Source organism: Mastacembelus armatus, chromosome 3 (genome assembly GCF_900324485.2).
Source record: "Mastacembelus armatus chromosome 3, fMasArm1.2, whole genome shotgun sequence".
NCBI classification, from domain to species: Eukaryota; Metazoa; Chordata; class Actinopteri; order Synbranchiformes; family Mastacembelidae; genus Mastacembelus; species Mastacembelus armatus.
The window spans coordinates 11,748,755-11,764,112 of NC_046635.1; the positions used below are offsets into that span (position 1 = coordinate 11,748,755).

The 15,358-nt window shown below is 39.5% G+C and overlaps 1 protein-coding gene across 1 annotated transcript; it reads right to left on the minus strand.

The window, feature by feature from the left end:
- Nucleotides 1-4,994: 4,994 nt before the first annotated feature.
- aqp9b (aquaporin 9b) lies at nt 4,995-13,840 on the minus strand. The gene is made up of 6 exons (XM_026320006.1): nt 13,714-13,840; nt 12,769-12,895; nt 9,507-9,644; nt 9,110-9,228; nt 8,242-8,459; nt 4,995-5,154 (listed from the first exon to the last, which is right to left on the minus strand). The coding sequence occupies exons 1-6, from the start codon at nt 13,813-13,815 to the stop codon at nt 4,995-4,997; spliced, it is 864 nt and encodes a 287-aa protein (XP_026175791.1). The 5' UTR covers nt 13,816-13,840.
- Nucleotides 13,841-15,358: the final 1,518 nt, after the last annotated feature.

The following is a 15,358-nucleotide window of genomic DNA, read 5'->3' on the forward strand; positions in this document are numbered from 1 at the left end:
CTCTTTCAAAGAAGCCTCATCACTCCCATGGAATCAGCGCGACATTGTACTGTCCAGAAAGAGAGGGCAAACCAGGAGAAATGATATATGGATCAAGAGGATTTGGTCCTGTTCTGATTGGCTGCAGGCTGTGCTGTGCAGATCAGATGCATTGTGAAAGAGTAGAGGTATGAACGTGGTGGGGGTGGGGGATGCGGTGCAATGTTCTGATAGTGACTGACAAGTGCATCAAACATCCTTCTTTGTGTTGTTCAAATGACCCCAGAAGAGTGTGATAAAAGACATCTGTTGCATAGATTCAACTGCCTTAGATTAATGAAAAACCTACAGCAAACACACAAAATTACAATTTTCAAGCTAAGGTTTAATGTGTGAATAAACCCCTCCAAAAACAGACGTGGAATATTTCTGCATTCTAATATATGTTTGGACATCTACAAAGCAACACTTTGTTTACCCAGAGTGCCCACTATAGACACAGCGATGATCTTTTTTTATGTCACAATCAATAATTAGTTACAGGTTACATGCACTGTCACCTTTTCATTGGACTGTTTGTCTGAGGTAAATGGTGTGAGTAAGAACAGTACACAAAGAAGGTTAATGGTCACACTATGGTCCTGCAGACCCTCAGAGACTTAAAAGACTTTTATGCCAAGTGGATTTAGTGATACTTATTAGCACCAGTGTTTGGGGTCAAACATTTTGAACTCGCATGATTTAATATTTTTGACAATAACAATGAATCAAATGATTTTACTCAGAAGGGGATCAGAGAAACACAATTCCAAATGAAGGCTAATGTAGGTCAGTGTAAGGTGGATGTTTGAGTAGGCACTAGTTGCTAAAAAAAATCTGTTTCAACCTGTATTATATTTTGATCTCTGTGTATCTGTCAGCTTGTTTTGTTCATTTTTTTGTTCAGAAGTCACTTGAATTTTTAGCATCATTTTGAGCTCCCATATCACCTAAACAATAACTTTAGATTTTTCCTAAATGATATGTATATGTTTGGTATGCTCCAATTTTGATACACACTTGAAATTCAAACATAGTCACTGATGTGTATACTGAACATTAATGCCAATTAAATTAAATCTGGCTATGTGTTATAATGAATGAATTTACAAAAAGCATGATCAAGGTATTATTAATTCCACTGGCTGCAATCACATTCATACAACAATATATTTTCAGATAGAAGTTGTGAAATGAGTTAGAGTGCGGTAATACCTGAAATAAAACTTATTACTGCCAATTCCCAAGTGAGGTCACTATTCACACACATATTAACACAGTTTCCATAGTGCAGGCTTCGGTCAGTGTCCTCTTCTCTTTGCATGTACAGAAAAATAATGTAAATATGTTTGAGGCCTCTTTTCAGTCCAGCAGCAGAGGGGTTAACATTTTATCTAACATGTGATGTCACATCTGCAGGTGAATAGTTTTGAAGAGCAAACATGATGAACCTTTGCCTTTTTGCTTTTCCAGGTAGTGTGTGTGTGTGTGTGTGTGTGTGTGTGTGTGTGTGTGTGTGTGTGTGGGTGTGTGTGTGTGTGTGTGTGTGTGTGTGTGTGTGTGTGTGTGTGTGTGTGCGTGTGTGTGTGAGGGTTAAGACTTGGTGCTGTTGGGGTAATGGATGAGGTTATGCATTTAGCTGTGATTGTTTAGTTTAAGCTTAAGGGGCTATGGTTAAGGTCGAGTGTCCTCACAAAGACAGACGTGTAAATGTTTGTGCTTGTGTGTACTGATGTTTTTGAGTTTAAATTGATTTTTAAGAGAAATCAGACATTCTTTTTTGGTCTTTAATGTGCAGCATCCATTCACAAGCTAATTTCTGACAAAGGGGTCTGTCATAGTGTAACAGACAGACATCTGGGAAGGATGCACTTGTGCATTGCTAAAGCTCCTCTAGGCAGCATCCTCACCCCTCTGTTCTCGCCCATGAAAGCAGAAATAAGAGTTTTGGGACGTCCTTCATCATGAGGGACTGGAACAACTTCCAGGTCAATCAAGGACTGAGGATAAAATAAACTGAGATTAAGTCCTGGTTTCCCTCACTTGTGTTAAATCCAGAAAAACTTGAAAATGTGTATTTTGAATAGATGTTTTTATAAATATTACACAGACATAATGTAGACAAAATACTATGTTTTTTAGTGGCATGGTTTGCACTGTGTCTGTGAGGCTGCAGTTGGACCCTTCTCAAAATAAAAGCTTTGCGACTTCTCATAAAGGAACTGAGAAACAGCCAGAGTAATGCGAAATGCCCAGTTTAATGTCCTCTGATGTTACGGAAGTGTGTGTGTACTTGTGTGGCTGTCTTTGTGAGTTTTATGCCTTAGAAGTAAAGACATTTTAAAAAACTGAGGACATTTTACCTGCTGACACACCTGTAGTTTTCTATTTCTACCCAGTTTAATTACAAAAATGTTGAAAGACTAAGTCATGACAACAGTAGGCAGTGCAGTACTTTATAATTTCAAGCTGTTGCATTGTGGGTAAGAACCCTGAAACCACTGAGCCATGAAAAAGACTCCTCATCCACTCTCCATGAAGTGATATAAGGTTCAATATAAGCCAATTGTTCCAATGAATTTACTACTCCTGTTAATGATTTATGACAGTGCATTGATTTAAGCTACTTAGATGAATGAATGGCCAGTTATCTTCACAGAAAGGGATTTTCTGGCCCAGGACAAGTACATGGCATTCATTTCTGAGAAAATCAACAGGGAATAACCGGCATCATAAAATCATACTCTATATTGATAAATCCCTGTTTGTTTATAGTTTTAAGAAAAAAGCGTGAAGGAAGAATTTTAACATTTATTCAATATTAAGATACAAGAAATAGTATATAAGTAAAACCAATGATTCAGACAGAATGTAATATTAGGAAACTACCTTTAAAAAAGCAATTTAAAATGAGAAATAACAGCAAAAACAGACAAAAAAGATTAAAATGTTACTTCCTGACAGGCTGACATAAATGTGTAGGACAGGAGAGAGAAAATTACCAACATATAAAACACTTTAGAGAACAGCTGAATGTTTACTTTCAAACATGCATAGTTGAATTATTCTGATTCAAACATAGGCCACAAACTGGGAAGTACAATATCATTAAAATCATAATGTTGCCAAACAAGTGTATTAGACAACCACTGTGCTATTGAATCTCAAAATTCATACATGTGTACAGTGGCAAGAAAAAGTAATTGAACTGTTTGGAACTACCTGAACAGAGCCATCAATGCATAATTTGTAAAGACATACATGGGAAACTGTTTATCTTACTGGTGTCTTACAGGGTAATGTCAGGGTGGCTGGGAAGGTCAGCAGGTCAGTGGTACTAAACAACATTCAGATCCCAGACCATTCAACAAAAATGACGTGAAATGACCCCTTGAGAGTTTCTCACACCAGACAACCTAAGACTATGTCTGAGCTATAGCAGTTCTGGAGAAATTCCCCCTGAACATGATGCAGGTCTGACCTCCAGCAACCAGAAACATCTATACTTACTGTTTATGTTTTTTTTTTTTCTTTGCACACTAAAAATGTGTTTAGTTGACAACAGATATCAACATTAATATTAGCATAGGTTTAGATACATCATGCCGTCTGACAGTAGTAACTACAGCATGTCATCCATGCTGGGTTTCTAGTCATATTATTGTAAAATATAACCTGTTAATGTTAATATATTGAAACTGATTGTCTCTACATGCTGCTTTGTTTGAGAACTCCATTTTACAGTGTTGTTTCTTTGTTTTTGTTTTTTGTCCAGTGTTGGACTTGGAACCAAACTTAAAGCGTCTGAATAATGTGGTTTTACCTTGAAAAATGTTTAATGTAAACAGGTACAGTCAGTGTTTGACGATTTCCCCTGATACAGCATTTGCAGTGATTCAAACACATCACAGACTTCAGTGACATTTACAAAAGTTTTTTTTTTTGTTGTTTTTTTTTTTTTTTTTTTTTTTGCAGAAAGCAGAAAAGTTATGGCTTTTCAATATCAAGGGTGTCTGCGAAGAGTAAATCTCTAATCCAGCAGTATAACACAAGTTAGATGCCACAAAATTATGAAGATGTGTTACAAAGTGACATTGGTATAATCCTTTAAGGTTGGATTTTTAACATGAATGTGCTATGAAAACAATCACAGTGACTCACACATTTTTACACAAATGCCAAGGATGAGGTGAAACTGAATAAGAAACTCAAACCATGAAACATATCTTTGCATTAGTACCAGTAGTAGTATCTAAAATAACATAAATTACGACGTTTCCACATTAAATCAATAGGTCCCTAAGTGCTAGGTATATTTAATGCCCTTGTTTGTTAGCTAGACAGTAGTAAAAATAAAAATGCTGTACAGGAAATTGGCAAACATTTCTAACAAGAGGAGATGATACCAGGTAGGAAACATGAGATTATAAAGAATACTGCATAGTTATAGAAAGAGGAAACTGGGGAAGCCCTTTGGAGAAGGTTTTGTTATCAGGAAATTCAAAGAAAAACTGGATATTTAAAAAGAATATATTCTATTTATGAAGGTGCCCCTGAAGCCTATAAACAGAGCAGGCCCTCTTCAGAAGGTGTTTTAAAAGGCTACATAAAACATTTACGTATATTTTGTAAATGACCATGACATTAAACAGGCAGATGCATGCATTATATTAAACCATTAACTATAGAAATGTTTCCTCTAGATCGGGGGGGGGGGGGGCAACCTATGTTCCTTTGACGGACAATGCTGTCCTGCAGCTATCCCTGCCCTACCCACTGCTATTTACCTGGATCAGGTGTGTCCAGCCAATCAGAAGCTGGAAGATACCAATTTGCTCGGTCTTGGCAGGTATAGTTGAAAAACAAGCAGGTCGGTGGCCCTCAAGGGTCAAAGTTGAATACCCCTGCTCTAGATAAACATTATTTCCTTCTGAGGCGGAAAATCACCTGATTTGATTATTCCCTTGCTGTAAATTCTAACTGATAGTTACCATTTCATATTTGTCCTGGACGTTGTTCTCCTGTTTTTCAGGTTCAGGATGGTGCAGCTCAATGAAGACAAAGTAAACTCCCGCTCCAACTGCTCCTCCCAGCATTGGTCCTGCCACAGGGATCCACCACCAGCAGCCTCCGGCTCTGCAGTGAGGACACATACATATACAGTACTGTGACAAAGTACAGCTTAACAACATATATGCTGATATTTATAACCCTAAAAATTAAATGAAACCTTTAAAATTCCAAATCATTGCCCAGTTCCTCTGTACATTAGACAATGTACAAGACAAAGGCAAAATTAAGGACAACGTAGTGCAAAATGTAGTGAAATGTAAATAATGACTCACTGCTTAACAGCCATAAGGCAGCTGAATAATTTATAGATTGATAATGTGTATTTGAGTACCAGTAATTAGCAGCCACAGAATTAGCAAAATGCTGGTCATTCTGCCCACTGATCCACTGTGTACTCTGTTAATTATACTCAGTGACCACAGGACAGCTTCAAGCCAAGAAGTGTGCAAAAAAGAAAGTGTACGAAAGATCTGAAAAATTGAGTTTTGACCGTGCATGTGTTCGTGTGTGTGTTTTTATGTGTTTTACTCCCTAAACATAGCCATATAGGTTTGAGTGTAAAGTATATAGGCTGTGTACTTAATATTGTAAACATGATGATCTATATATATATAATAATCTACTACACTTTTTGAGCCGTAACTATTGACCCATTAACAAGGAATAATTTGCCATTGCATGATAACACCTGTAGACAAGACAGTAAAAGTCAGGATATCTTGACCTCTACTCTTTAATATTTTACCATTCTTTGTTTGATCATTATTAAACATTAATAAATTGCTGCAAATAATGTCCACTATCTCACCAGTCACCGTGTTTATATCATCCTAAGGTCAGTTATACACATTATCCCAGATTACAGTCTTAAAGAGCTCTATGTTAGATCTACTGCATGTGTCCTCTTTCTGACTCTGGCTTACCTCAGGCAGACTCTGTTTTAGCTGGAGGGAGATTAGAGTCATGGTGGCGAATGTGACCATTAGCAGTCTTTGCTGCAGGTCAAAGGCTTCAGCTAACAGATCTGATGCACAGACCTTAATGTAAACAGGTGTCTGAGCAGGCCATCTTTCTGTCTTGTAGGCGTTCAGGAAGTAGACTACAGAAGGGATGGATTATAGACTTTAATCTATGGCCACAGCTAAGATGATCAAGCCTGGAGACAGTGGGTCACATTGACACTGTGGAGATTGTATCGAGCCAAGTGCCACACATCACACTTGATGCTGAAAAGAAATGCCCCTGTAGCTCCTGTGTTTTTTATAACAAATGGAAATGATTACATAAGGATTAGCATATATTTCATGTGTGATATAGATCTGAAAGGACCAAGGACTTATATGTGGATTAAAGCAATCTTTATTCAAGTTTGAAAAACATATACTGAGCTCCTAAAGTATTTCAATAATGGCATACACAAACCCTTTCAAGGGGGTCAGTGGCAGATCTAGAAATTTTTTGCATGGGGGGCAAAGGGGTGGATAGAAAACTTGAATTAATATTCTCAGTGGAAAAATAGATAAGATGGCTGTAAGAGGATGCTGAGAATATCTTTTGGGCGTGTTCAGAGATATGCTGGTAAAACTTTTATCACCTCAGCCAACCAGCCAGAAGCGGAAGAAACATTTTAAGAAATTAAACATGACCAGTAAGGTTCTGGAAGCTCTGTGTCTACAGTATCTTGCTTGCAGAGTTCATTGCTTTAGGTAGAAAGCTTATCAGTAAGAAAATGTCAGGGGTGGATAAGAACAGCTCCTGAAATGTTAGCAGTTTTGAATATTTCATGACACAACTGTTAGCATGTCAAGGATTTTTGGAGAAAGAGCTTGTGAGACGGTACAAGGATTTGTCCAACTGACTGAACCAATGTTGTTGTCCTCTGAGCATGAGAAAGACAACAAGAGGAATGTGATCCAACTTTGCAGGGATCACATTATGTCCCACTTCAGGAATTAAAGCCTAAATCAAGATGCTGTGGAGGGGACTCCACTTAGTGAATCTCATTGTCTGGAAGAACAATAGGGATTTTGTCCAAGGCACAGGGCAGTAGTTGTACACAGACAGTCAAAGCGTGATGCCACTTTACTTAACCAGCCTCTGTATTTAGTAAGATTTTGAAGATGTTTCCAGATACTTCTGTTGCAGTATCTGCAGTTGTGAGCCAATTAGTTGTATACATGAAGCATGACTGTTTTGTTTGCATTCTTGACAAAGTCCAAAACGAAAGTTTTGCCTGCACCTTGTCCCCTCGTCTGTTTGCAATGTGCAGACAGCATGTTTATGGTTTGCTTTTCAGCAGTTCAGACGTGACTCAATAAATGATTCAAAAAAAGAAATCATAGTGACCGGACATGTGCATTGCAATCCCTTGGTGTTCACTTAAATCCCAGAGCCATTTTTCAAAATACAGGAACTACATGCATGTTCTCTGAAATATTTATTTGGTTTGTCGAGAGCACAGATAGAGCTGGAAATGCTGCTCTTTATGCAGGGCAGGAAAGAGCAGTAACTTGTTTAAACTTTCTTACATCACATTTTTGCTATGTCCTGGTGCACTGGTGAGTTGGAGCAGCAGTAAATTATGGACTCCTAGCACTCTTGGCCAGGCAGCTCAGGAAGAAGGTTCTATTTTATAGAGAATCTTTCACATAGGGCAGCATGGTGGCTGAGTGGTTAGCACTGTTCCCTCACAGCAAGAAGATCGTGGGTCCACAACCCAGCCTTTCTGTGTGGAGTTTGCATGTTCTCCCTGTGCTTGTGTGGGTTTTCTCCAGGTACTCCGGTTTCCTCCCACAGTCCAAAAACATGTATGTCAGGTTGATTGGTGACTCTAAATTGCCCATAGGAGTGAGTGTGAGTGTGTGAGGTTGTTTGTCTCTATGTGGCCCTGTGATGGACTGGTGACCTGTCCAGGGTGTACCCCTGCCTTTCACCCAAAAGAGAGCTGGGATAGGATCCAGCAGATTCCTGTGACCTTGGTTAGGGAATATGCGGGTATAGAAAATGGATGGATCTTTCACATAATAATCCCAGCATAGTCCTTTCTGTTACAAAAGTTAAGCTCTCCTTCATAACTGCAGTTACCAATCACTGAATTGTTATGGCAGTCATGGTTTTGTTTCTGCAGTAAAGTAAAGTCAGTCAAATTACCTGAATACCTCCATGCCCCACCCAGCAACAGCCGTGAAGAAGCGTGGGCCCAGGTCTCGTGCCGGGTTGATTGGATAACCGCAGTTCAGACCCATCGACACCCCGATGGCCATGATGATCAGGCCGATGCACAGGGGCTCCATGCCTTTGGGAGCACCAATATTCTTCCTGTCAGTGATGGCCAGGATGCACAGGACCAGTGCTCCAGTTGCAATTACCTTGAAAACAGAGATATTAGGCAAATAACATCATTTATATTCCAAAATTATTTTTTGTTTGTGTGTTTGTTGTTGTTGTAAGAATGTTTTTCAGTTACCCCATCTGTTGTGGCCACACATCCTCTGTGTTATTTTGTCTAAGCTTATTATGGGGCTTCACCATTCCCCTGGTTTCAGAATTACTATATAGCTGCATATGGTCGTACATTTAAGAAACACTCCTGAGTGCGCTCAGCAAACAACATAATCTTTTATGTATTAAACATATTATGTAGAATTGCATGTTCTGCAGTGTTAGTTATTATGTTTTTTTAATGCAAACTCTTGTAAATATGAATGTGACTCAAATTTCTATGATAAAAAACTGATAAGAACTTTAATGTCCTAATGGCTTTCAGAAACACACAAACAAACACGCACATCTCACCTCAATCTAATCCAGAACAGCACCGGACCAGAACTGTTCATACGTCAACATACAACTCACAAGTCTATTTATGCATCCATTCATGACCGCACTAAATGCGGTAACCTAAAATAAGGTTTAATGTTCATGTTTCCTAGCAGTTTGTATAAAGTAGTAGATATGTGGATATAGCTGGTATTTTTCTCCATATTTATATATAATATAATGAATAAATCTTCCCCACCTGATCAAAAAACCCATTTAGGACTGAGAGGTGTTTTGCAGGATAAGATGCAAATATGTTGGCTGTGGCATTTGGACCAGTAACAGCAAATTCCCCATTGGTATATTCCATCAAAGCATCTGTGAAAAACAAATTACAACAAAGCAAAATGTGAGTAACAAGCTTCTCTAATATTTGTATTTGTACTGATAACATGTGAGACATAAGAAAAATATCCCAATACAACAGAGCTATCCCTTGCTGGAGAACATACTCAGTTCCAGTTTTCTATCAAAGAGAGGCAGCCGTCTTGTGAAGCAGGATTACAAAGTTAGTCGGATAATGTCGCCTCTGTAACTAATCCTGTTTTCTGAAACAGTTCTCTAGTAGTTATGACATTTAGACATTTTGCACCCACCATAATACAACCCAAAGACAGAGCAGGATCCAGCAAAGGCCCCCAGGAACTGTGCCACCACATACACAGGAAATTTCTTCAGAGGTAGTTTTCCCAGGATCACCATGGCCAAAGAGACTGCAGGGTTCACATGGGCTCCTGAAGCAATGCAACAAAAAAGATGATCAAAATCAAGTAACGTGCATGTGGCGCACTCAAAACATAATAGCAATGCAGTATTGTTAAAGGGAAAGCAGAACAACAACAAATGTGAATGATAACTCAAACTCCACACCCCCAGGTTTTTTACATTTTCAGATTTGTAGTCTTCAGCTACAACTGACACTGACTCAAGTGACATGACTTCACATAGTTCCCTCTGGAGCCACAAAGGCCTTCATACAACTTTTCATAAATGTAGTAATAGTAGTATTCCACAAAACCTCTGATGTTTGAAATGAATGGCAATAACTGATTATTATTATTACTGAATGTATTTAAATGACCAAATTGATTAATTGTTTCATCCCCAAATCAAATGTCAAATATCTGTGACCAAGCTGAGAAGGCTAGCTTAGTCAAGCGTTTTAAAAGTCTCTTGTGTTGAGATAAAGTAAGCTGAGTTTAGTGGATTAATGCAGTCAGTGACAGCTTGTCTGATCACTTAGTGCAGGTGTTCAGACAAAATGATCAAACAAAGGGTCTGGGTTTGTGCGCTTTCAGAGCTGGCTTGTTTTCCTATATTCTACATTGTCCTAAAGAAGCGTGTTTTGAACACATTCCACCCAATCATTACTGGGCTGTGATGGCAGTGTGGGCTCATTTATTTAACACTCTGGGATCTTGGCTTTGACCTCACTGTGTAACACCACTGGGGGTATCAGCCATGCGCCCATTGTTAATCTTCCCATCCTGTTCATAAACACTGACCACGACAATCAGCCAGACCTGCCTGTCTGAATTGCATCTGACATAATCTGTCTGAATCTGCTTAAGGCACACGTAGACGGCAGGTCATTAGAGTGACCATGATGTGTCACACTTACGGTATACTGTCACCTAAAATCTGAAACTCCAAAGTGAAAACAATTGTGTTTTCTTCTCCTATGGAGCCAGCCTGCCAGGGAAGCCTAGATGGCCAGACTTGTCACACCTGACCCCTCTCCTCTCCAGAGACCCATGCCCCAGTAAAGCTCATTAGTCCAATACCTATGATCATCTTCAGAGATGTCGTCGGACAGAAGCTTCCCACTGAGCTCTGGATCCTGGGACTGAATGGCCCAGTCATGCAGGAAAATCTCTCCATATATTAACCTCCCCATCCTCATTCTTTTCTACAGTCCTCTAAAGCTTACAACTTCTCTCACTAAACATGCAGGACAACTAACATGAGCCGAACAATCATTACAACCATACAAAACAGCAATCAACAGCAAATCCATTTCCTATCAAATTTAAATTTGAATACTTTTAAATCTCTTCAAATACACAAACCATATTCGTTTCTCAAATGGCTGATGTACTGACACATTTGTAGGATATTGCTTAGTTGGATACAGTTTTTCTTGTTGAAAGCTAGATGACAAAAATAAACACCACCCTTGTGTCTGTTGGCTGACACAGCTGACCAAAGACTAGGAACAAGAGGAAACAGCCATCCTGACTCTGTCCACGGGTAACAGAAATCAACCTACTAATAGCTCCAGAGCAGCAAACTGGCAAAAACAAGATGTAACATGTTGATTAAAAAGCTGTAGTGATGTTGGCACATGGATTTTGTTACCATTGGATAGTTTCAGGTTAGCTGCTCTCCTCTGTTTCCAAAATGTCAAACTATTGCTTTCAGTATTTATTACACCATTAGACACCACAAAGTGTGGTTTCTTCTTTTCACTTTTTAGAGTGCTTTTTCTCCTTCCATAAGTGAAGGAAGTGACCCTACAACTCATGAGGCCCACATAATGTAGCACTTGATATACTGAATCTCTTAATTGCTGTTTAATGGACATTCACCATTTTGGCTCAGAAACCCCATGAAAAGCACCGTGACATTTAACAATCCCCTCCTATCGCTATCATTGCTTGTGGACCACAGATGGTTCTTCTTGCCATAATCCTCAAAGAATGTTCTTGATAAAGTCCCATTTAGACACAGTACCGCCAGCCCTCAACTACACTTACACCACTCTATCACTGAAACCCAGCCCATTAGAGGAGATAATTAAGCAAAAGCACTGCTCAGTGTTCAAATTATCGTCTATAATTTTTGACCTCTTCTTCTTTTCCTTTCGGCTGCTCCTTTCAGGGGTCGCCACAGCTAATCATCTGCCTCCATTTAACCCTATCCTCTGTATCCTCCACACCCACACCAACTATCCTCATGTCCTCCTTCACTACATCCAAGAACCTCCTCTTTGGTCTTCCTCTAGGCCTCCTTCCTGGCAGCTCTAACCTCAGCATCCTTTTACCAAGGTATTCACTGTCCCTCCTCTGAACATGTCCTCTAGACTGGGAAAATGGTTGCTATATGTAGAATGTACTCCATTATGTAACAATGTACGCCCATAACAGAAGTCTATACTGGTCATTTTAGTCCATTACTTCACCTCCATCAGTTAGCTAACAGCGATGAAGTAAAAATGTAGTGTGATAGCTTTTCTTTTCTGCAGACTTTTTCATGTAAAATACTTTGAAGATGGAAACAACACTGACACAAAGTAACTAAAAGGACCTGTTGTGCTGTAAGAGCAAAGACGGGGCCTGACATCTGCGACCAAAGATTGCATCTCCAGCCCGGGCAAGCACTGGGCGATGACCCTTGTTATCAGCCTTTGTTTTCATTTTTTGCAGCCTAAAAATTCGAATGCACTTCACTTGTTTGTATTTCACTGAGAACCCCAGAGAGCTGAGACTATGGCTGAACTAATGACAAAACAGCTTGACAACAAATTTACAACAATTTAAAAAGCTGATTAATTGTTGAAGTTATTTTCGCTGCTTCTTATAATTTAATAACACTGTAAACTAAGTATTTGGGTTTCTTACTGTTGGTCTGACAAAAAAAGCAATTTGAAGACATTTTAGGAAACTGTGGCTGGTGTACCTCACCATTTCTAGCAGTTGATCGATCATGAAAAGAACCTGCAGAGTATTTGATAATCAAAAGAACGTTTAGGTACAAAAATACTTGCAGAATGACCCTGAACCGAGAAGTGCATGACTTAGTATGGTAATGACTGAGCTGTGTGCAGCATGTGTTTATGTGACGTGTGGGTGACCTTACCTGACACTCCCCCTGCCATGTAAACGGCCATCATGACTCCGAGGGTGAACCCAACATGAATGGTCAAGGGCTCCCCGAGCACCCCTTTACTCAGCACAGTCTGGGCCACTGAACCACATCCAAAAAGCTGGGGCACAGAACAAAAACACAAAGGGCAGATAAGAGAAAGACTCATTGTTAATTATCCCAGTTATAGCCACTATTAACACTAGCACTGTTGTTCACTAACAGCCTCCAACTGCCACAGACAGTCTGTCCAAATTGCTGCTTTGGAAAATAACGAATTCCCCCGCTTATTAAGTAAACATCAGACATAATTTAGAGGAAAACAAGTGAGGGGAGACCAGACCAGTCACCCAAAACAAAAAATAAAATGGAAACTGTTGTGGAAGCTGCAATACTCCTCTGATGAGGCATCACAGGCATTATGATGGCCTCAGAGAGCTGCCAGGTGGAGCTCAGAGTTCACAGATGGAGACAGGACAGTCCTGACTTAAAACACACAACTGCGAAAGCAGGCAGCTCTTTCAATAAAGTCAACAACACTCAGAAAAACAAGGACACCACTCTGTGTTGGAAAGTGAACTGATGATCTGTTAATTATGTATTTATTCTTCCATAACCTCATAATCCAGCTGCAATGGCCTGTTACATTTACAATGAGTCAAATGTTGTGCAGCAGCACACTTTGGGATGTGAGTTGTGAGGAAGAAAAACAGCCTGACATCAGTCCCATCTTGTTATGATTTCTGCAAACCCCCAGTCAGGAGCAAATTGCAGCTCAGCACATCAAAGTCTGGTATTTCTTTAATATACAGTCTGTTAACAGAGACATATGAGAGACAGCAGTCAAGAGTCCCTGGAGACCCAGTTTGACATCTTATTAGCATACAGCCTTAAAGCCGCTGTTTAAGCTGGATGACAGGTGCAGAGGGAGGTACTCACTATCAGGACAAATATTCCCAGAAATTCCGCCAGGAACTCCTTAAAGATGTCTCGCTTCAGGCCAAATTTCTCCTTTATCTTCCTTTTGCTCTCGCTTTCCATTTTTTTTTTCTGTGGCTCCTTGATGTCTTCCTCCGACCAGAACAAACAACTAACAAATATAAAGGAGCGCCAGTGTAATTGTGTGTGAAGGTGCCGCCTCCCACTCTGTGCGCTCAGACCGCGCAGTCCTCTCCAGGCTGACGGTCGCGTTAAGCTTTTTGCATCTATTTCCCCCTCTAACCACAAGGGGTCTACTTTTTGTTACAAAACATGAGCTGCAGAGTTTCTCTCTTCTAGCCAGACAATAACAGTTGCTGGTTGTATTTGTTTACTGTTTTCTAACGTAAATTTGGCAAAACATCCGGGGATGTATTGTACGAGAAAAATGCCAACACCAAGGGCTGATTTCCTAATCAAGCATCTCTCATGTTAGATACTATAAAACTGTTTTCATCACAAAGGAAGAACGTCCAGCCATGAGACTGACAGGCACATACAGGTCTAACATGAAAGGTGAATGTATGGATCAATAAACTAAATAAACTTGCCTATGGAGGGGTTCACAGTTTGAAAGGCTCAAATTCCTGCCTGAAATGATCATCAAATGATTTCCTTCACAACTGCAAACTGGAGTTTTCACTAAAGGTAGAGTTATAAAGCGATAATCTGCCTATTTCGTGCAAACCTTCATTTGGATAATGTCTGGAAGTCACTCATTTGTATTCCTTTTTTTTTTTTTGCAAGAATAGTAACATTTAAGACAACGTGTGTCTGCCCAAATTTGGCATTTAAAATCTATCATACACACGTACACACACACACACACACAAAATAAATAAATAATAATAAAAAAAAAAATTCTCTAGTCCAACCTAAAGTTACGTGTAGGTCAGTAGACACTGTAAAGACCTTTACAATAATGTGGTAAAGACAAGCTACACGTATAAATGTTGCATATTCCTGTTGCAAGGTCCGCTGTAAATTACTAGTTATTAAGATTAAACGAATTAGAGCTAATGAATGAATAAAATCATCGCAGTGATAAATCTATCACCAGGCATAACATTGAATAACATTGTCTAACATTTCTCATAAGTTGTCTTATGGACCTACTCTTATTTAGAAAATCCTCAATAGCAACTAAACATGAACGACATCCCTCATCCAGCAGTCTTTTTATAGTCTTTTATTGTTTAAAAAAAATCTCACCTCTTACTGTGAAAGTTCACCGTGTTTGTATTAATTAGAAAGTTTCTAAACTTTTCTCACTCTTCATGTTGCAGACGACTGTGTGTCCACCAAAAAGTCTTCCGGTCTCATTTACCTGTGCTTTAATAGTTCCGTGCTGCAATTACCACTGTGTTTGGCTTATTAAACGCTCTCGGTAAATATTAAGATCGTACAGCAGATGTGTGCATGCAGGCCCGCAGAGTCCAGGGTCCCTGTTCCTCCAACAGAGGGAGCTCTATGAATACGTTTGAAGTGTCTGCCTAACATGTCACACCGTCCCCGGTTTGTCTTATCTTCCGTTCGCTGCGCTTTGTGAAAAGGTGAGGCGACAGGCGCAGGATGGGATGTTTTGAATGCATTAATCAGTGTCACT

Excerpts from the sequence above, each read along its gene's own strand:
- aqp9b (XM_026320006.1), bottom strand. The coding sequence starts at position 13,815 with ATGGAAAGCGAGAGCAAAAGGAAGATAAAGGAGAAATTTGGCCTGAAG. Across the intron at positions 12,896-13,713 it reads TGGGAATATTTGTCCTGATA|CTTTTTGGATGTGGTTCAGT; the intron begins GTGAGTACCTCC and ends TCTGTGCCCCAG. Across the intron at positions 9,645-12,768 it reads CATGGCAGGGGGAGTGTCAG|GAGCCCATGTGAACCCTGCA; the intron begins GTAAGGTCACCC and ends GCATTGCTTCAG.